This window comes from Nicotiana tabacum, chromosome 19 (assembly GCF_000715075.1).
Source record: "Nicotiana tabacum cultivar K326 chromosome 19, ASM71507v2, whole genome shotgun sequence".
NCBI lineage: Eukaryota > Viridiplantae > Streptophyta > Magnoliopsida > Solanales > Solanaceae > Nicotiana > Nicotiana tabacum.
This window is the reverse complement of record NC_134098.1, coordinates 103,650,696-103,673,753: the sequence shown is the minus strand read 5'-3', so window position 1 is coordinate 103,673,753 and position 23,058 is coordinate 103,650,696. Positions and strand designations below refer to the sequence as shown.

The 23,058-nt window shown below is 39.0% G+C and overlaps 1 protein-coding gene across 1 annotated transcript; it reads left to right on the top strand.

The window, feature by feature from the left end:
• The first annotated feature begins 269 nt into the window (after nucleotides 1-269).
• Nucleotides 270-1,310, top strand: LOC142173624 (uncharacterized). Its single transcript, XM_075239249.1, has one exon. The coding sequence runs from the start codon at nucleotides 270-272 to the stop codon at nucleotides 1,308-1,310; it is 1,041 nt and encodes a 346-aa protein (XP_075095350.1).
• Nucleotides 1,311-23,058: the final 21,748 nt, after the last annotated feature.

Below are 23,058 nucleotides of genomic sequence, written 5' to 3'. Positions count from 1 at the left end.
TAATTAGTTGTAGCGGTTAGTGGAGCAATTCTACATATACGTGTAATAGTCTAGCTAGAAGCTTAATAAAAATAGTGAAAATTTTCCCAATCACTCTTCTCTTCTTCTCATTACAATTTCTGCAATTCACATATTCAACATGGTATCAGAGCTATCAATGGAGTGATTCTAGGAATTTCTTCGTATAATTAAAGAGAAAATCGAGAGAATCGACTCTGCTTCTGTGTTTTTTTTGTGAACCCTAATTGATTTTTGTTTGTGCAAATTCCATGGCAATTGATGATGAATCGAAAAACACGACTGCCGGAACAGGTATGACCGGTGGCGGAGCGGTAATTCTTAATCATAATCATCAATTATATCTCCATCCGTCTGATGGACCAAGATCGATGACTGTGGGTCTACTGTTAACTGGAATGGACAATTACACAATTTGGAATCGAGCAATGAAAGTAGCATTGCTAGGGAAGAACAAATTATGTTTAGTTGATGGATCCACTTCCAAAGCATATTTTGGACCAACATTAGCACATCAATGGGACCGCTGTAATGCGATTGTGACCTCATGGTTGATGAGCAATGTAAGTCAGCATTTGTTAATGGGAGCTCTCTTTTCTGAAAGTGCACAATCAGTTTGGACACAATTTAAGAAACGTTTTGACAAAGTAAACGCATCTAGACTTTACTATCTGCACAAAGAAATTTTTACTTCTACTCGAGGAGTTTCATCAGTATTAGTTTATTTTACTAAATTGACTGATCTATGGGTTGAATATGACTCAATTTTTCCACCACCACCTGCTAAAGATGATGTCGAACAGTTGCAATTCCAACGCCTATTCCAATTTTTAATGGGACTAAATAATAATTTTGAGCAAGCTAGAAGCCAAATACTTATGATGCCCACAATCCCAACCATTAACCAGGCTTATGCAATGGTAATTCAAGATAAAAGTCCTAGGATGATGACAGAAAATAGTTTTGGAATGCCTAATCATAATGAACCTACTGCTATGTTCACAATTCAAGCTAGACCCAAACAGAAGAGCAATTATGAATTGAGATGTGATTTCTGTAAGATGAAGGGGCACACTAGAGATGGTTGCTACAAACTCATGAAGTGTGACTACTGCAACAAAACAGGATATTTGAAGGAGAATTGTTATAGGATATTTGGTTATCCTACATACTTTAAGTCTAAGAGGAAAGTACATACAATACAACTACAGGGCAACAACACACAGGATATTGAGCATAGAGTTATACCACCACATGCGTTCACTCGGGAGCAGTATGCTCAAATTTTGTAAATGTTGAACAACTCCTCCCTTGGGGAGAAGACTACTCAGAATGTAGCAGCAATGGCAGGTACTCTTTTCTGCTGCAATGTCAACATTCCTAAATAGATTGTGGACACATGTGCTACAAATCATATGATAGGGGATAAAAAATTATTGGATAATGGAATGTCAGTAGGTAATGGAGGTCAAGTACAAATGCCTACAGGAGACTCGGCTAAGGTCACACGTGTTGGGGATTGTCATCTAACAGGAGGTGACACTAACAAGAATATTCTTTGTGTACCTTCATTCAAGTTCAATCTTTTGTCTGTATCAAAGGTGACAAAGACCTGAACTGCTTTGCATTTTTCTTTCTCACATTCTTTGTCTTTCAGGATCTCTTGTCTGGGAAGATGATAGAGATTAGTAGAGGAAGATGGTCTATACACAATGCTTTCTGCAACCAAACAAGAGAAATGGAGGACTTATCAAGCATTCACAGCAATAGCGAAGGAAGTTGGGGACATTTGGCATAAAAGGTTGGGGCATGTGCCTATGCAAGTCATTAGAAGAATGTCTACTTTCAGTAGATGTGAAGTTTTACATAAGTGTGAGATTTGTCCTTTAGCAAGGCAAACTAGAGTTCCTTTTCCAGTTAGCCATAGTAGAAGACTAAGTAGTTTTCAATTGATCAATATGGATGTATGTGGACCCGATAAGGAAACTACTCGTAATGGAATGAAGTTTTTTCTTACCTTAGTTGATGACTATACAAGGTGGACTTGGGTATTTCTTATGAGGCTTAAATCTGATGTGATTTTTTTGCTTAAGAATTTCATTACTATGATTCAGACTCAATTTGGCAAAATAATTAAAATGTTCAGATCTAACAATGGTAGTGAATTCTTTAACACATCTTGTAAAGACCTGTTTCAACAGTATGATATTTTGCACCAAAGCTCTTATCCCTACATCCCATAACAAAATGGGGTGATTGAAAGGAGACATAGACACATCTTGGAGATAGCCAGAGCAATCAAATTTCAAGGCCATCTACCTACTAAATTCTGGGGGGGGGTGTAATGAGTCAATTGTCTACATAATCAACAGGATCCCTTCTACTGTTCTTGGAAACAAATCACCATTTGAACTACTGTACAAGAGGCAACCCTTTATTTCTCACATGAGAGTCATTGGTTATCTTTGCTTTGCCTCAACTCTGCCTAAGTGTGATAAGTTTCATCCCCGAGCAGTGAAATGTGTTCTACTTGGGTGTGGTGTAAATCAAAAGGAATATAGACTGCTGAACCTTGAGCACAATACTTTGTTTGTCAGCAGGGATGTGATTTTTTATGAAGATGCCTTTCTTGAGATTGCTACTCAAAGCATATCCTTTAATACTGACAGTCCAGCCAGGGCAGGAGATACTTTCTTACCTTGTTCTGTTCCTTCAGATGTACCTGCACCTATGGTGAACACTCTTCCCTTGCATTGTCTTGTTCCTTCTCCTGGATCTGTTTCTTTGACAGACACAATCAATTCTTCATCAGACACTGCATCCAACTACAGAAGGAGTTTTGCCTGTTACTGAATCTACTGTGCACATTGCACCACAGGACACTGTCAGGAAATCCCCTCGAGTATCTAAGCCACCTATATGGCTTAGTGATTATATGAGACCAGAAAAGCAAGGACAGTCCAACAATTGTATGTATCCTTTGTCTGATGTTATTAGATATGATCATATCTCCACCAAGTACCACAATTATCTTTCCCAATTTTCCAATGAGGTATAACCAACCACTTTTCATGAATCAGTAAAAGACAAACGTTGGGTTGAGGCTATTGTTTAACCCAAAAATAGATTTCTCGGTCAAAGTCAAAATCTAGAAGAAATCGGGTTACTGATAATCAAGATTTATATCACTTTCCCAATAATTTGAAGAATAAATCAAGGAATGGAAAAAATTGACAAAGAAACTAAGAAACAGATTGATAATCACTCCCCAAATTACGGTTTAGAACTTTGAGAATAAAATAAAGAATGATTGCATAAATTTTAATAAATATTCGATGATATTGTAAATGAGCATACAATTGTAACGATTTTCTTACTTAATTCGGGCTCACTAATGGCATTAATTGTCTTGATCACCCGTTACCATATACAATTGTAACAGAAGTATTTATGGCTAAAGATTTCCTCTAACCGTATCGATTTCCCTTCCTTATTTATGACAGGTTCATGCATATTCCCTTCTTAACGGCCTTTATTCATTCCGCTCCTCTTTCTCCTTTTACAGCAGTCACGTTCGACTCTTTTCTCAGTGTAAGCCCGAGGGTGTTCCTCCCGTGCCTTTTTCGCATTCTTTAACTCGTCTAATTAGGAACGCCACTTGTTGCTATATTGATGGTCCACGTAACATGCCCTGTCACCTCGATGATAGACCACGTGTTATTCCTTTTTTCTACTAATATAAATAGTCCCCCCACTTTCTGAATATTTTCAACTGAATATACGGAAAGTGATAAATATTTATGGCGGGAATTCTTGCCGTCGTTTCTCGAGTATCATTATGCTCTTTTCAGAAACGATTGTGACGTATGTCACATCCATTTAATGCTTATGCCACGTGTTTTCACCTGATTGGTTCTGCAGTTTTTGTGCGGCTGCATCAATCATAAAGTGACGGTTCTATTATGACACTTCATAATGATCAACTTTGATGACGGTTGCATCTCCTTATATATACTTCATCTCCCTTGAGTTGTTGAAACCCTTTTCCTTCTTCTCTGTATCCATCACCTTAACCTTCCTTCATATTCCTATATCTTTCCTTTGTATTTTCTTTGTTAAACATGTCTTCTTCAACACTAGACCCTCGCAAAGTTATGATAGTCGATGAGCTTGCTCGTTCTACTCCCCATACCAGGAGTAGGAAAGGTGGTAGACTCCGCATTCTTGGTTCGTTATTTACTCGCAGTTCTACTTCTCAAAGTAGTTACGTCAAACCATCTTCTTCTAGACCTAGAGCTCCTTTAACCCCTAGATCTTCTTCTAAAAATAGGGATCAGAATGAACCCAAGCGTGAGCCTACTGTTTCTGAGATTGTTCCTCAAGAGTTTTCCTTTGTATCAGAGTGTGAAGCCATGAAAAATCAAGTTTCTTCTATAGCTTCCCTTAACCCTGTTGAACACTACCCGAGTTTGATCACTCCTGGTCTTCTTTCTTTAGTTCGACGAAAATGTCATTGGAAACAAGATTTTCCAGTTTTAATTCCTGGTGTCAACCAAAGAATCACTTCTTACCATGTTGGCTTCTCTTTCGTTTATACCTACCCTTTCACTTTAGGGTTTAAACCTCCCATTGACCCAGTGATCATCGAGTTCTGTCATTATTTTAATATTTGCCTTGGCCCAATTGGTCCCATTTTGTGGAGGGCAGTAGTATGCCTTCGCTATTTGTCGGATTTAGTTTCATCTCCTTTTACTTTCCGTCATTTACTTCATCTTTACTCTCCTAAGTTGTTTAGTGAAGGTGTCTTTTCCCTCGTGGCTAAAAGTAAAAGGATTTTAGTTTGTCCCGAGGATGACCGTGGCCGTGGCTGGTACGCCCGTTTTGTTGATGCACCCACTGATGGATTAGTAGGTGAAGAAAATATGCCTTTTCTAGAAAAATGTAACTTTGCACGTAAGTTTTTTTTCTTTTTCTTTTTCTTTATTTGATATCGTGAGCTCCTTTATATAATCGCATATAATATTTTCAGCAACCATGGAAGTCTTCGAAGAAATTTCCGACTTCCGTGCTTGGGTAGAAAAAATGTTGACTGCTGCTCCCATGTGTTATACCCCATTTTAACAATTAGAGTACAACAGATTGGTTCCTGAATTAATTATTAACTAAAAAATTGCCACCTAATTAATTGTGGTGAATTAGGACACCTTAAGTTGATTAAAATAAAAATAATTAAATATAACTCTGTTAATGATCTACTTACCTAAAGATTCTAAGTAAGGGTTTAATTAATCTAAAAGGAAGGTTTTTAAGGCACCCTTTAAGATCCATATTAAATGATTAACTGATCGGACTAAAGTTAATTAAGGATAAGTGAATAACTACAATATAATTGATTAAATTAGTATAGCAGTAACTTGACTCAAAATAAGTTATCATGAGGTGGATCATATCTTTATGAAGCAAATGAACCTCAACATATTAGGATAAAGACCAAAAACCATTTTGTACATAGTTAAACCAAACTTAACAAAACATGCCAGATTTGATAGACATAATTAGCTTAAAACAAAGTTTAAAGGAGTTGAGTCTCTTCTGGGTCGAATTCTAAATTGGTTGGGTTGGCCTATTTTATTGAGATAATCAAATTCCACCCAATCAAATATTTCAAACCAGTTTATTATCCTAAGCTGTCATTTTATACCATAGTGATAAAAAGGTAAAAAGGGTGAAGAAATAATCAGATTGTTGATTTAAAGTTTTCATACTTCGGTGCTATATTCCTATGTAATAAAAGTATGCCTATAAAGTATCACATATCAAATAATTAAGGTCCCAACACAACCATATATTTAGAGGGAAAAATCATGAAACACAAACAAAAGGAAACAAGTAATATGAAAATTCAAAAGAGCAATTGACTGGCAACATCCCAAAGGGATAATTTTCTTGTAGCTGTCTCAGGCAGTATGAGAATGCGAGACGGTGTTACGAAGGCTCCAATTTGCTCCAAAGGTGTACATGACAAAAGAAATAAGAAGGATTAGAAACTAAGGAACCTAATTCTTATTAATACATGAAAGCCAAAATAAAAGATTCATAGAATGCACATTTGATCAATATATAAACGACTTAAACCCATCATGAAACTTGCATATGCCTAGAAACTTAACATGCTGTATTTCAAACAATGGCATTGTAATTAACAAGTGTTTTATTAAAAAAACATGAAAGAGATAGGCTATATACCTGTTTAATGATATCCTAAAGAAAATGCTATTTGACATACACATGTACAGTTTTAAATAACTTTAGTAAAGCCATTTGACTTATCTGAAAACTAATACACTAAAACTCAAAATGTTTTACTCTATGATCATACCATTGCAACTGGGGCGTTACCTTTAAACAAGCAGCGAAGCCAACTAACTTCTTAAGTAATAAATTTATTTAAACAAAGTTTTACTTAATTCAAATTTTATGACTAAGAAAGCTAAGTCTATAATATCATTACAAAATTATATAAGCAAATCGAGCTTCTACCAGATAAAGAAACTAAAGCTATTTTTTTTGTTTATTTTATTATCATTCAATCAAGCCAAACTGCTGTCCTGTAGTAAAGGTTTCTAGGAAACAAGAATACCAAATCAACACTTTCGTTTCTGGATAATATATCTCGGGTTAAAAAACAGAAAAAAGAAATATGGCAGAATAGAGCAATTTTTATGAGCATCTCAATATTTTATGGAAAGAAGTATTCATCGACAAAGAATGTTCCAGCAAATCAACACAATCACGAATAAATCTAGGCATGAAGATTATTTAAGATAGACTTTAGACATGGTTTCTAAGACATCGACAACTCAAAGAATCAAAATATTTTTTTCTTTATGATGGTATGCTATTCAAGATTCACAACAGAAGCAAATCTACAAACATAAACAACATTCTGTAATACAAAGATTCTAACACGTGTCACCATTATAATGTGACATTGGGTCAGCTATATTGCTTTGGGCTGAGTATCAGCCTATTATAAGGCCCAATGCCAATTGCAGTATTGAGCCCATTATTAGTTAGCTCTTATTTTGTTGGTCTTTATTCCCTAAAGGCCTATAAGCCTCAATTAAGGACAAGTGTCCAATTATAGTACTAATTTGTTAGGAAGACAGTTGTAGCTAGCTGAATATCCCCTATTTATCTTACTTTGTATTCAGAAAAAAAGAATCAATGAATTAAAAATTGCTTAATTTTCTTTCTTTCTATTTTTTCTTCCTCCCAACAATCCAAATCTGTAGCCCAAGTGCTACATTTGGTATCAGAGCATCGATCCAATGGTGGATCCACAACATGAAATTACTGAAGAGGAAAGAACTCCGACTCTCGAGCTTCAGCTTCAGTCGTTTATGGAAGCTTCGACGAAACAGATAGAATAAATGGAAACGATGGTGAAGGATATACACCGGCGAGAAGATTCTCGAGCAGCTGCACGTTCGTTTATGGCGACAGCCCAGGGAAGCTCATATGTTGAATCTGGTCAGTCATCGGTGGGGGATTATTTCGCCCAGCGTCGGCGCCGGCGACTCCCATTTACTCCCCCTCAGCGGCGGTAACCCCAAGTTTTTCAAACACAAGTCGTGGCCTGGTTTTGAGTACGCCTAATCCCATGGTTCCTCGTGTAAGCTCTGTTCCGAGCTTCACTGAGGCACTAACCCCATGGTCCAATGAATCTCTATTTCTCTCATACCTTTCACTCTACTATAAATTTCACTATCCTTGTTTCCCTCAGTGCTTCGCAACCCTTCACTAGTTTTTCAGCTTTCAGTGGGCCGTATGCTTCTTCACTATTATCAAGTCATCATTTAACTTTTGGTACTTATGTGGGTTCCCAATCACCTCCCATATCTCACACACTAATTTTTTCTTCAGCCCAATTACCCCTTTATACGTCTACTGTTCCATTATCATCAGCCCACATGTCACAAATGCCAATTTTCACCACTCAAGCACCAATGTTTATGTCCCAATTACCCCCCACACATTGATTTCACACTCCTAACCTTGTTTTCCCACTCTGACCTTACGACCCATAACTTGCGTTTTCTAAAGGCTAAGTTGGATTTTCCAGAATTTGATAAAAATAATGTTAGGGGTTGGATACGCCGTTGCCAGTACTATTTTGACTGTTACCAAGTCCCAGACGCTGCCAAAATAAAATATGTAGCAGTGAGTGTCAAGGATAAATTTGATAGCTGGTTTGATTCATACGTCATTGATCATGGAGGGCAGGTGTTTTGGAACCAATTTTGTGTGGACTTGTATGCATGCTTCAATAGGCTACAACAATGGGCCGATGTAACAAGTTATCAAAAACGTTTTGAGGATTTACGCTGTCGACCCCAAGTAGTCAGACCTCATTTCGATGAGCTCTATTTTATAACCTGTTTCGTGGGGGCCTCAGAGAGGAGATTGGCCCATTGGTGAAGGTCGCAAATCCACAAACACTACTTGCTGCCTACAATATGGCAAAACTCTATAAGCAGTCTTTAAATGCCCAAGCAAAAAATTCCTCTGCCAAATTTTCTAAGCCACCCACATATAACCCCTCCTATAAAACCACAACCCAAACCCCATTTCCACTAACCAAAGGCCCAAATGCTGCATTACTCAACAAAACCATAGCCCAAAAGGTCCCAAACCTCCAAACACTCTCTGAGCAGAATTTATGTTACAAGTGCCACGATAAATATTTCCTGGGACACCAGCGCAAACCAAAGGTACTAAATGCTATGGAAGGGCAGGAGGAGAAGGCAGTAAGAGAGGAGAAGGAACCAGGAGAGGCGATTGAAAGGGTGGAAGAAGTGGACCAGGTCAAAATTTCTTTAAATGTATTACTGGGCCTCAATCATGCCCCTTCCACAATCAGAATTAGAGGATGGGTCAAGAAGCAGCCCATTACAGTCTTGATCGACAGTGGGTTTACGCATAGCTTTGTAGACCCAGCCATTGTGAAGAAACTCAAATGGAGAACGGAGCTCGTGACTAAGCCCATGAAGGTACGGGTAGCTATTGGACAAATTATGAGTTGCACCCAATTGTGCCCCATTTTCAAATGGAAAATGAGTGAGGAAGTGTTCTCTTTTGATTTGAGACTCTTAAACGCTGGAAGAGCGGATATTATATTGGGCATGGATTGGGTAGATACGATGGCCCCAATTGTTTTACACACTACACCGCATAGTATTTCCTTTTTCAGAGGGGACAAAATCATTACCTTTATAGGTTATGATAACTCTGGGCCGAGTGAATCTTGTGACGAAAAGGTTATTCAGAAGTTGTTAAGGATGGGCCAATGCATCATTTCAGCCCAACTAACAAAAATGGAAGCCGTGTCCAAAAATGATGGAACACCAGAACCAGTCCTAGGCTTATTGTCCAGATTTGTGGACATTTTCCAGGAGCCCAAAAGCCTTCCCCCAAACAGAACTTGTGATCATGCAATAGAGCTGCTACCAGGATCTAAGCCTGTTAACATTCGCCCTTACAAATACTCATTTGAATAGAAAAATACTATCAAAAAAATAGTTAGGGACATGATGGAAGCTCAAACAATTTCACCTAGCACTTCTTCATTTGCATCCCCAGTCATATTGGTCAAGAAGAAAGATGCTACATGGAGATTTTGTGTGGATTATCGTAGGTTGAACGACATTACGATAAAAAACAAGTATCCGATTCCAGTTGTGGAAGATCTTTTGGATGAGCTCAATAGGGCTGAAATATTCTCCAAATTGGACCTGAGGTCGGGCTACCATCAAATAAGAATGAGGCCAGGGGATGAGTTTAAAACTGCTTTTCGGACTCATCATGGACTTTGGAAATTCAAAGTAATGCCATTTGGGCTTACCAACGCCCCTGCCACCTTCCAAGCACTGATGCATGAAGTTTTCAGCCCTTACTTGCGTAAATTTGTCCTGATTTTCTTCGACGACATCCTGATTTATAGTACTAATCTGAATGATCATGTCCAGCATCTAGAAGTGGCTTTTAAGGTGTTACAGGCCAATCATTTGTTCGCCAAATTATCTAAATGCAGCTTTGCCGAGGCCCAGGTTGAGTATTTAGGGCATATTATCTCAGGGCATGGAGTAAGTACTGACCCAACAAAAATTGAGGCAATGGTTAGTTGGCCCTATCCTGCCACAATCAAAGAGTTGCGTGGGTTTTTAGGACTCACTGGATACTACAGGCATTTCATTAAAGGATTTGCTATCATTAGCAAACCGCTGACAGAATTGTTAAAGAAAGGAGCATTCAATTGGAATGAAAAAGTTGTGGAGGCCTTCGATAAACTGAAAAATGCCATGATCCGAGCCCCAGTATTAGACTTATCTGACTTCTCCATACCATTCATAGTAGAGGTGGATGCGAGTGGTACGGGCGTGGGGGCTGTTCTGATTCAAAATAACAGGGCAATTACCTTTATGAGTCAAGCTCTTAGCCTAAAGCATTTGGGTCTCTCTACATACGAGAAAGAATCGATTGCCTTATTGCTAGAGTGGAAAAGTGGCGGCACTATCTTCAACCCCACCATTTCGTCATTCGTACTGACCATTTCAGCCTTAAATTCTTGAGAGATCATAGAATCACCACAGCTCTTCAACACAAGGGAATCACAAAATTAATGGGGCTGAGTTATGAAATACAATACCGAAAAAGGGTAGATAATGTAGTTGTTGATGCTTTGTCACGCAGGTTTGAGTTCACTGAAGAGTGCAATGCACTTACAATTGTGCAACCAAAATGGGCCACTAAAATAATAGAGAGCTATGAGGGTGACCTTGAGGCTCAACACATCCTAACACAACTAGCAGTCGATAGCAATGCCCTACCCAACACCACCTTACAAAATGGATTGATCAGAATAGATGGCAAGATATTTGTGGGGAATAAGGGTCAATTACGAGAGAAGTTTATTGAACAAATGCATTCCACCCCTTGGGGAGGACACTCAGGAATTTTGGGCTCCCAACAGAGGTTAAGGGCCTTATTCTTTTGGCCATGGCTACTGACTGAAGTAAAAGAGAGGGTCAAGAGTTGCGAGGTTTGTCAATGAAACAAGGCAGGACATGTTCCTTATCCCGGACTTTTGCAATCTCTTCCAATTCCTTCAATAGCTTGGGAACACCTAACCATGGATTTCATCGAAGGACTGCCAAGGTCATTTGGGAAGGATATTATTCTGGTAATCTTTGACAGGTACACCAAGTATTCTCACATATTCACATTGACTCATCCTTACAACGCAACCCAAGTAGCTCAGTTATTTTTGGATCACATTTGCAAGCTTCATGGGGTCCCAAGCTCAATTCTGTCGGATCACAATCCCATCTTCACAAGTTTGTTATGGAAAGGGCTATTTAAAGGCTTGCGCATTGAACAAAAACTCAGCACGGCGTATCATCCACAATCTGACGGGCAGTCAGAGAGACTAAACCAATGTGTGGAAGCTTACTTGCGTTGTATGACTGATCATAGACCCAAAGAATGGAGCAAGTGAATTTCACATGCTGAGTTTTGGTATAATACCAATTACGTGTCAGCTATTGGTATGACTCCATTCAAAGTATTGTACGGCTATGAACCACCCTTGCCGACCTTTGAGCTAATTTCTCAGTCAAAATTGGACTCAGTAGATCAGTTGTTGAAGGAATGACAAATCACTTACAAAAGCTTGAAAGAGAATTTGACCAAGGCACAAAATCGTATGAAACAGTACGTAGACTCCAAAAGAAGTGAGAGAGAATTTGTGGTAGGAGACATGGTCTTCCTGAAATTGCAACCATATCGTCAAACTTCAGTAGCAATGAGGAGGAATTTGAAATTGGCAGCCAGATTTTACGGTCCTTATGATGTAATTCGTAAATTGGGTCCGGTGGCTTACGAGTTAAAATTACCCCCAAGCTCGAAGATTCATCCAGTATTTCATGTGTCTCAATTGAAGAAGAAGATTGGGGACAGAGTAATTCCCTCCCAAGAACCTCCATTTTGCTCTGATGATGGTCAAATCCTTGCTGAACCAGTTACAATTCTGGACAGAAAAATAGTCAAAAAAGGAAATAAAGCAGTGGTATAAGTGCTAGTTCAATGGGCAAACCTCTCAAGAGAAGAAGCGACATGGGAATATTATGCATTCTTGAAGTCTCAATTTCCTGAGTTTGATCCTTGACAGAAGAAGAAGTGCTCTGTTTGGAAGGAGGATGGGATGTCACGATTATAATCGTGACATTGGGTCAGTTGTATTGCTTTAGGCTGAGTATTAACCTATTATAAGGCCCAATGTCAATTGCAGTATTGAGCCCATTATTAGTTAGCTCTTATCTTGTTGGTCTTTATTCCCTAAAGGGCTATAAGCCTCAATTAAGGACAAGTGTCCAATTATAGTACTAATTTTTTAGGAAGACAGTTATAGCTAGCTGAATATCCCCTATTTATCTTACTTTGTATTCAGAAAGAAGGAATCAATGAATTTGAAATTGCTTAATTTTCTTTCTTTCTATTTTTTCTTCCTCCCAACAATCCAAATCTGTAGCCCAGGTGCTACGATTTCTAGAGCACAGTATTTTAACAACAAAAATAAACAGAGTGGAGTAGAATTTACCTTTTGTGGGGCAGTGAACTAGGACTTTGAGGGATCAGATCTACCACTCCTCAGTTGTCGAGAATGTAAAAATAAAGACTAAAAATTGAGAAGTTTTCCACAGATTGTAAAGCTTGAAATTAAAAGAAAGCAGAGTATGATATAAACTGAGTTTTTTTCGGGATTTCCCAGATGAATTCAGATGAGACTTAGAGAGGTATTTATAGGTGAAACATCTAGATTTTTGATCTGAAATTCGAATCCAAAATCAGAGGAGTCACTGGTTGGGATTTGTTGGTCCTCAAGAGAGCCGTTTGAAAATTAAATCTCTGCCATAGAGAATCAAAATCTAAAAGTTCTTTGGCTTCTTGTGGTGAACAAATCTTGTTACGGATTGAGAGATAGGAAAAGTCATGATATTTTGGATAGATAAAAAGTAAGAGAGATGAGAAGCTTACTCGAAATTGGAAAGGCAAACTTCTGCCATGGCTGGAGAGAGAATGGATTTTTGTTTAAGAGAGGAAAGTATGGGAAGAAGACAAGGGTGGCGGCTAGTGAGGAGAATGGGATGGGCGGAGAATTTTAGGGATTAGGCTAATTGGACTGGGGTTTGGTCTGATGGGTCAAACAATTTGGGCTCGTTAGAGTGACTTTTCTGTAAAAATTGCATGGGGCGGTCGCCCCCTTTTAACTTATACCCGTTTTGTTTTTCCGTTTGCATCCGTACCTATTTTTTGTTAAAAGTATTTTAAAAAGACGATTTTGCCCTTCAGGACTATTGACAAAACTGTAGATTGCAAGACAACACTTCAGCATATTTTGGCATGAAGTTTTAGCAAATGAACTAAATAACTTAAGTATGTTTAGTCTGAAATTTTAGCAAATGAACTAAGTAACATAAGCATGATAAGTCTAAAGTTTTAGCAATTGAACTAAATAACTTAAGCATGTTTAGTCTGAAGTTTTAGCAAATGAACTAAATAACTTCAGCATGTATTAGCAAAAACTCATTAGAAAATTATATATTGCAAGATAAAAACTTAAGCATGTTTAGTCTGAAGTTTTCGCAAATGAACTAAATAACTTCAGCATATTTAGTCTGAAATTTTAGCAAATGAACTAAATAACTTAAGCATGTCTAGTCTGAAGTTTTCGCAAATGAACTAAATAACTTCAGCATATTTAGTCTAAAATTTTAGCAAATGAACTAAATAACTTAAGTATGTTTAGTCTGAAATTTTAGCAAATGAACTAAATAACTTAAGCATATTTAGTCTGAAATTTTAGCAAATGAACTAAATAACTTAAGCATGTTTAGTCTGAAATTTTAGCAAATGAACTAAATAACTTCACCATGTTTAGTCTGAAGTTTTAGCAAATGAACTAAATAACTTAAGCATGCTTAGTCTGAAGTTTTAGCAAATGAACTAAATAACTTCAGCATGCATTAGAAAAAACTCATTAGAAAATTACATATTGCAAGACAAAAACTTAAGCATGTTTAGTCTGAAGTTTTCGCAAATGAACTAAATAACTTCAGCATTTTAAACTGAAGTTTTAGCAAATGAACTAAATAACTTCAGCATGTTTAATGTGAAGTTTTAGCAAATGAACTAAATAACTTCAGCATGTTTAGACTGAAGTTTTGGATAAAACTCATGACAAAACTGTTGACTGCAGGATAAATAACTTCAGCATCCATTAGCATGAAGTTTTAGCTTCAATGTAAAACAACTTCAGCTGCTATTGTAATTGGCTGAAGTTTTACACCATCTCGCATGCTAATGAATAACCTCTGGTACTGTAAAACAACGTCATCTCCAAACGTTAGCATGCTGCTACGTTCATCAGGGCTTGTTTTACAATATGCTAATGCAAATGAGGTCATCTCCAAAGTAGCATGCTAATGCTAATACTATCAGGGGTGTAATTGTCATATTATTTCGGATTTTTTGTCAACTGGCTACCAAATCAATAATTTTTAAAAATAGGGTACATGTTAAAAGGTGGCACAAATATAGGGTACGACTGCAAATCCCCCGATTTTTCTTCTTCTTCAAAATAATTTTTGGGCTTTCTAGTTAGAAATTATATGAATAATAATAATTAAAATAATTCGTTGTTATTTAGCAAATAGAGTAGTCATGAATCAATAAAAATGGGCCCGCTACTCCTATATGAATTATATTTCATGAAGATTTTACAATACTAGAATTTACGGAATATAAGAAAAGCCAAATTTATGAAACCAAAATATTATTTACTTGATTAGTTTGAAACAAGAGTAAAATATGATTCTTCCATGATGATTAGTAATAAATATGTAATTACAATAGTAAACAACGATAAAATTAATAGTAGTATACCAATAGTAATATTAGTACTATCCATAATTATTATAATATTAGTAAATATAGAGTATTGGATTATTAATGACTAGGAAGCACTAAAAAATTAATCAGAAGAAAAGTAGGACAAAATTGGGTATCAACACCATGGACAAAAGATCTTAGAAATTTCTTTCACAGAAATTTGGTTGGAAAGTGAAAACTCATTGTACTCTTTATTCTCGCAGTTTCTTTCCTTCTTTACTCGTTCATATATCACTTTTTCATCACCCTTTTTTTTATTAGGGTGTAACGACCCGACCGGTCGTTTTGAGCTCTAGCGCGTCGTTCGGCGGTTTGAGACCCTGAGCAGCTTCACTTCAGGTATTATGACTTGTACGCGTGGTCGGAATTTAATTTCGGAAAGTTCGGAGTTGATTTGGAAAGCAAATTCTCATTTCGGTAGTTTTAAGTTGGAAAGAGTGACTAAGGTATTATTTTTGAGTAAATGACCTCGAAATCGGGATTTGAAGGTTCCAACAGGTTCGTATGATGATTTTAGACATGTGCATATGTTCGGATCGGGTTTTGGATGACCCGGGAGCGTTTCGGCGCCTATTATGGAAGTTGGCATTTTGAAAGAATTTCATTAATTTGAGTTGAAGTACATTTCAATGTTATCAATGTCCGTTTGGGATTCCGAGTCTGAGAATAGCTCCGTATGGTGATTTCAGTATTGGGAGCGTGTCCGAAAGTGAATTTGGAGGTCCGTAGGTCATTTCAGGGGTCATTTGGTGAAAGTTAGAAATTTGAAAATTTTTGGGGAGTTTGATCAGGAGTGGACTTTTTGTTATCGGTGTCAGATTCTGATTTCGGAAGTTGGAATATGTCTGTAATGCCAATTATGACTTGTGTGCAAAATTTGAGGTCAATCGGACATGATTTGGTAGGTTTCGGCATCAATTGTAGGAGTTTGAAGTTCTAAAGTTCATTGAGTTTGAATTGGAGGTTGATTCGTAGTTTCGATGTTGTTGGATGTGATTTAAAGGCTCGACTAAGTTCGTAATGTATTTTGGGATGTGTTGGAATAATTGGTTGAGGTCCCGAGGGCCTCGGGTCGATTCCGAATAGCTAACGGATCGAGTTTGGACTTGGAAGAAAAGATGAGGCAGTTGATATCTGGTGTGATCGCACCTGCGCAAAAAGGGCCGCAGGTGTGAGGTCGCAGGTGCGAGCCAATGGTCGCAGGTGCAGTTTGGGTGAAGCTGGGCAGTGACCGCAGGTGCGAAGGGTTGTCCGCACCTGCGAGGTCGCAGATGCGGAGGTGCGTCGCAAGTGCGAGAGTGAGAGAAGAGTCTGGGAGCGCAGGTGCGAGGGTATGTCCGCACCTGCGAAAGCACAGATGCGAAAGGAAAGGCTCAGGTACGGAGTCGTGCTAGGCAGAGGGAATGCGCAGATGCAAGGTTTTGGCCGCACCTGCGAGACCGCAGATGCGACGAAGAGGCCGCATGTGCGAAAGTCGGGCCGTGCAGAATGCTTTTAAGAGGGCTTTGGGTTCATTTCACCCATTTTTCATTTTGGTTGGGAGATTTTTGGAGTTTTTGAAGAGGGGATTTCATTATCTTTTATGAGGTAAGTAACTCCCACCTATGTTGAGTCAAATACATGATTTTTATGTGGATTCAAGCATGGAAATTTGTTAGAAATTTGGGATTTTGAAGAAAAATCTAGAAATTGATATTCTTGAATTTTGATCACGAATTTGGGCATGAAATTGAGAAAAAATTATATATTTGAGTTTGTAGTGCTATGGGTAGTGTTTGTCTTCGAAAATGTTCGAAATCCGGGCACGTGGCCCCGAGGGTTGCTTTATCAATTTTTCGAGCGGAGTTGGAAATTATTATAAATTAATTAATAATGAGTATTAGAATATATTTTGATTGGGTTGCATCTTAATTAGCTAGTTTGGAGCGACGGACATCGGTTTGAGGTGTTAGAGAAGCTTTAGAGCTGGTTATGGAATTTCGGAGCGAAGTAAGTCTCCTGTCTAACTCTGTGAAGGGAAAATTACCCGTAAGTGTGGTATATTGATGTGTGCTACTTGTCGTGAGGGCTACGTATGCGCGAGGTGACGAGAGCCCGTACGTAGCTACATTCATGTTATTGTCCAGGTAGGCTTAGGTTCACATCATGATGTAGCTGCACTATTTGAGCATTTTCTCGCCTATTAAATTCCTCTGCTTTACACTTATACTTGAGACTAGACTTGCTATTGTAGAGGCTTCACGAGTTCATGATTAGTCACCGAATAACTTTACTCCCCTTACGGCATGTTTCCGTGATTTATATATACTTCATTGAAAGGTTTTTGGTTAAAAGAAATTACAACTCACACGTTTATTCGTGAATGGGGTCAAAGACCCGTCAAAACTTCTTATTCTAATGGGATCGGGTCATTCGCCTCGGCAGTATTTATGTACCATACTCTCATGGGAGCGGGTCGTTCGCCTCGACAATTTAATAGATGCATCTATCGTTAGCGTCGTTTTACCCTTGGCAGTGCACAGTTTAAATTTTAAGTTGGAGCGGGCTGTACGCCTCGGCATTTCCTATATCATATCCTCATGGAATCGTGCGTAATATTTGGCAAGAAACCAGAGTATCTGTAAGTTTTCCCGATTTGGGTTATGAAAATCTATCTGATGAGATCCACTATATTCATATATATGCTCTGGTTAAGGAGGGAATTTCTAATTGAGAGCTTGAGTTCCCCGTAAAGAGGGGTATTGGTACCACATGATCTATACTTGTTTGTCTCTCTTATTTATGCTGCCTCACATTTACTTACCTCTTTATTGTACATGATATTATTGGACCACTAGTAAGTGTCGATGTCGATCCCTCGTCACTACTCTTCTGGGGTTAGGCAATATACTTACTGGGTACACGTTGATTACGTACTCATACTACACCTGCTGCATATTTTTGTGCAGGTACATATGTGACTTGTGGTCTGGTAAGAGCAGAGGCGTGTATGCATGCGGGGACTTACGTGAGCTGCATTCCATATTACGACCCCCAGTCTGCAGAGTCTCCTTCAGAGTATTTATATTTCTCCTGTCCAAATTTGTATTCCGGACAGATGCTGTATTTTATTTTACATTCTTAGTTGATGCTCATACACTTGTAACACCGGGTTTCTGGGTGATTATGGGTTATTCTGTACTGAAATTGTTAAAAATATTATTATTTGCTCTGAAAATCCCATCTTTTACTATTTAATTTAAGGAAATATGATTTCAAAATTATTAAAAATGAGAACCAAATCAATATTTATTTTTGGCTTGCTTGACAGCGGCGTCCGGCGCCATCACGACCTTTAATGGATTTTGGGTTGTGACAGCATGGTATCAGAGCGCTAGGTTCACTTAGGTCTCACGAGTCATGAGCAAGTCTAGTAGAGTCTTGCGGATCGGTACGGAGACGCCTGGACTTATCTTCGAGAGGCTACAGGACTGTTAGGATCACTTCCCTTCCTGATTCCTCATCATGCGATTTGATACCTTTGAGGCTTATGCCTTCATTCCCTTCCTATTCAATCTTATGCGACGTGAAGCGCTTGTTATAAATTGGAAATCGAGGAATTTTAATGGCACTACATCAGTAGTGCAAGATGTTTCTCCCTGCATATTCGGTTGGGTTAATGTCGTCGCATTGCGGAAAGATATTCTGTCATTTCACGTCAGTAGCTGTATTTCTGATAGTTTTGGGGCTATGCACCAATTGCTATGATATTCATGAATTGTTATCGCACAGTATTTGTGGAATGGTAGGGCACTTGCCTATGCATCGAGGCAGTGAATAACTTGAAATGAGGTTTTACTCAGTACATGATTCAGGGGTTCGGCATTTTATTACCAGCGGAGGAAAGGTAATCGGACTAAGGATGTTCAGGTTTGAATTGATGGAGTAACGAGACTTATTATTTTTGAGCGTGGTGGAATCTTCATCCGTGATGTGGTGTCGTCGTCCTTGATTGAATGTGTTAAGTTCGACGGTGTTACGACCTTCTTCAAATCGCCTTTGGGGCAGAGTATTGTGAACGGTGTCGAGGAAGCGGTTGTCAGAGGTTGCAGTGTGCTGTGGTTTAGGATCAAATCGGTGATCCTAATGTTGATGGCTCAAGGAAGATGATCTTCGGGGAGGTTTAGAGTTGGAGGCGATCTGTTGGTTCAGGTGTTGCAGAGATAAATTTTTATTTAAGGCAACAATTGGGAAGCGAAGGATGGGGAAGGACACGTGGGAGGTATCTTGCGGTGGTTAAACTTCTAGAAGGCCAAGTGTAAGAAAACATAAGTTGAGTATTGCTTAAAGGAGGAGGGTTTGACTAAAGTGGGAGAGTTGCAGAGTATTATATGGGTTCTGTGGCAGGATAGCTACACGCGTTGAGGAAAACTTTAGGGTGATTTGGGGTTCATGGTGAACAGTGACTAAGTCTATGAACTTGATTGTAAATATTGGCCACTATGCGGAAGAAGGTTGGATACAATGAAAAATGAGTTGCTTGGTATGAAGAAGGATACAACATGACTTTGGATTTGGAATGTATTGTCGCACCTTTAGATTATGTCAATGAGGAAGAAGGAATCTTGGTGGGCTCCAGGGCTATGTAATTGTAGCTTCAAGCTAAGTGGGAGAGCCCCACCGCCTACGATTGGATTGCATGGTTGTTTACTTGGGAGGTTCCTGGTTATTGGCATATTGATGGGTTATTACAGCTAAGGAAAGAGAACATCGGTGGTGATTTGAGAAAAGGATTTGAGGAATGTGTTTTATAATTGGCCTTATCCATATTTGTCCAGGCTTTGGGAAGACTCAAGAATTATGCTTCGTGTAGATGTGATGTACAAGAAAGGTGATTAAGCCGAGTGCTTCTTTGAGAGGGCATTCATGTGCTAACGGAGCCTGGTAATTGATTGTATTCGGGACCAAGTCAGAGTGGGTGGCTCTCAACAATGGTTCTAGTAGGTTCAAAATTAAAGTGCGGTGCCTAAGGATTTCGAGTCTGTGGTATGGTTAAGTATCGGGCTTTGGTAGTGGATTATGAAAAAGGGGCTTGGAATGTTTTATGTTATCATTGGGTATGCGGTGCAGTATTGAAGGAAGGGAAGAAGTAGCTTCGGATTCGCGAAAGGTCTTGCAGAATGGGTGTACCGGTTGACGATGTTATTGTGCGCTTAAGGAGAACATGAAATGGTTCATATGTATTGAAACGACGTGGTCTCGTGAAATAAGGTCACCCAAGATGAGTGCAGATTGGGTTCGTTATATGTTGAATAAAGCTATTATTATTCCTAAGGCAAGTCCAGGGTAAATTAGAAGAAGTCAGATTAGTTAGCAATAGTTGAATCGGCATGATGTGGCAATGATCGGGTCCTTCAACGTGTTAAGTTTTACAGGTGGTTGTGGCGCTACGTGCGAGGCTTGACGGCCACCGTAATTTGATTTATTTGGAAGTATTCAGTTATTATGGCCTATTGTGAGTAGATAGATCCCAGAAGGTACATAGTGGTTTAGACCACTACGTGGGGTTGTATTTTCTACGGTTATGGGAATTCAGTCACGTGTGGCAATGGTTCTCCTGGATTAGGTTAAATGAAAGGTTTCTATATGATGAAGTGTATACCCTATTGGTGGTTCGGGAGTTATGATGAAATTCTTGTACTCTTGCGTATTGGTATGTTAGGTGTAGTGAGCGGCATGGGAATTGGAAAGTTGAGGATCAATATTGCAGTTGAGGTCGACAGGGATGTCACGAGCTCGGATGAGCAGGGAAGGATTCAGATGTTTAGAGTAAGCTGGTCTCGTCTTTAGCGTCACCTGGGATCAGTGTCCTGCGTGAGAGGCTTTGTGTACTGATTTACGGATTTTTGATTGGCCTTACAGCATTAATGTGGCCGGTAGTATGGAGGTGCAAACTTGTTACCTGGTGCGGAAGGTCGTGTGAGTGCATCCCACGGGAATATTGTATAAGTGTGACATATAGTCACCTGATTGATTAAAGATTTAAAACCAAGTATGAAGATTATGGTACTATCGCTAATGTGAGAATTTATGCCAGAAAGGCGCTCAGTTCATTTAATTGTGGGTTGTGGAAGTTTGTTTCGGAATCGATGGTTGTTCTTGCATGTCACGGGAAAATGGTCATTGTGGATCCTTGAGAGGTTATTTGCCCAAGCATGGTATGATCAGGATCGGTTTGACGTCTGCTCATGGGTCCAAATGTGGATGTGTACTCTACACCAGCCTGTGTTTGTTCATTCAGCATAGCATTCCTTATGGAAGAGTATTTGGGCATGTGGCATTAATTTTATCGCCGGCTATTTCATTAATTACCCTGTTGTGCCATATGGGTTGTGAGACGGCTTAATTATTCGTACAATGTGTTGAGGTCCCGCGTATCGGCGATATTATGTGAGCAGGATGGCTCTCGAGATGCAGATCATATATCGCACCTTAGTCGTGCTTGAGTTTTATAGCGTATGACGCTACCTGTCTCCCCAGGATTTGTATTATGCACTTGGCGTGCTTATGGTTGATATTCGGGCATTTCATGAGTATAAGCGTTTCGGCACGATGTGTGTTTTCTTTAGATTATTATGGTTGGATCGAGTGGCACGCCGCCACGGATATGTTGTTTGGATCGGGTGGCACGCCGCCACTAGTATCATGGTTGTATAGGGTTGCACGCCGCAACAGTATCATATGTGGATCGGGTTGCACGCCGCAACAATATGTTATTGAGTACAGTTTCCCATAGCTATTATTATGTGTTTTGCTTCTCGCTTCCTGAGGATGGTTCATAACATCTTTTCAGTTGTTTAAATTAGTTACGTGGGTTGAGTAGTTCTTTCCAGAGTTCGTTTTCCTTATGTATCACATTTGAGTTTGTAGCTTGTTGGCACATTGTGGCATCATGTGAGATTTTTGGCAGTATCTGAGGTGGTTTATTGCTTGAGCAGCCTATACCGGGTGAAACGAGATTATTGGACTTGGGATTAGTGCAATCAGATTTAGATGAAGCATATTAAAAAGCAAATATCATTATTTGGTTCATAATAAGATAATGGCTCTTGTCAAGAGGAGAAAAACTCAATGATTTGTTGATTCAGCAGTTGGTCATGAATGTTTACACATCTCTTCCGTCGTCGCTGCATTGCAAGAATTGGAACAAGACTTATATGTGTTTTGATGTATGTTGTCGGCATCAGATTCGTGAAATTCTGGCTATTGTTATCGGAGGATATTACTTTGGTCATGTGACTTATGCGGTGCATGGTGTGAATTCAGCAGAGGTATGCAATCTCGTATTGGTGCATCGTGGAGTGATTGATACGGTGTTTGTATGTTGGAAACAGGCCTATTAGAGAATTTCAGATGTTGGAATTTGGCTCTAAGGCTTATTTGACTAAATAAAAGGGAGGATCTTCAAACTGGCTCAAGCTAATATGCTCAACTGGGTTGTGGTAGCACGGTTAGGTGCACGAGGTGCTAAACAATAATTTTGGACAACTCCGGAACAGTTCTTAGCACGTTCGAGGATGAATGTATGTTTAAGTGGGAGAGAATGTAACGACCCGACTGGGTTTTTTTTAACTCTAGCATGTCGTTTGGCAGTTTGAGGCCCTGAGCAGCTTCACTTCAGGTATTACGACTTGTACGCGTGGTCGGAATTTAATTTCTGAAAGTTCGGACTTGATTTGGAAAGAAAATTCACATTTCGGAAGCTTTAAGTTGGAAAGAGTGACTAAGGTGTGATTTTTGAGTAAATGACCTCGGAATCGGGATTTAAAGGTTCCAACAGGTTCGTATGATGATTTTAGACTTGGGCGTATGTTCGGATCGGGTTTTGGATGACCCGAGAGCGTTTCAGCGCCTATTATGGAAGTTGGCATTTTGAAAGAAATCATTAATTTAAGTTGAAGTGCATTTCAATGTTATCAATGTCCGTTTGGGATTCCGAGTCTGGGAATAGCTCCGTATGGTGATTCCGGTATTGGGAGCGCGTCCGGAAGT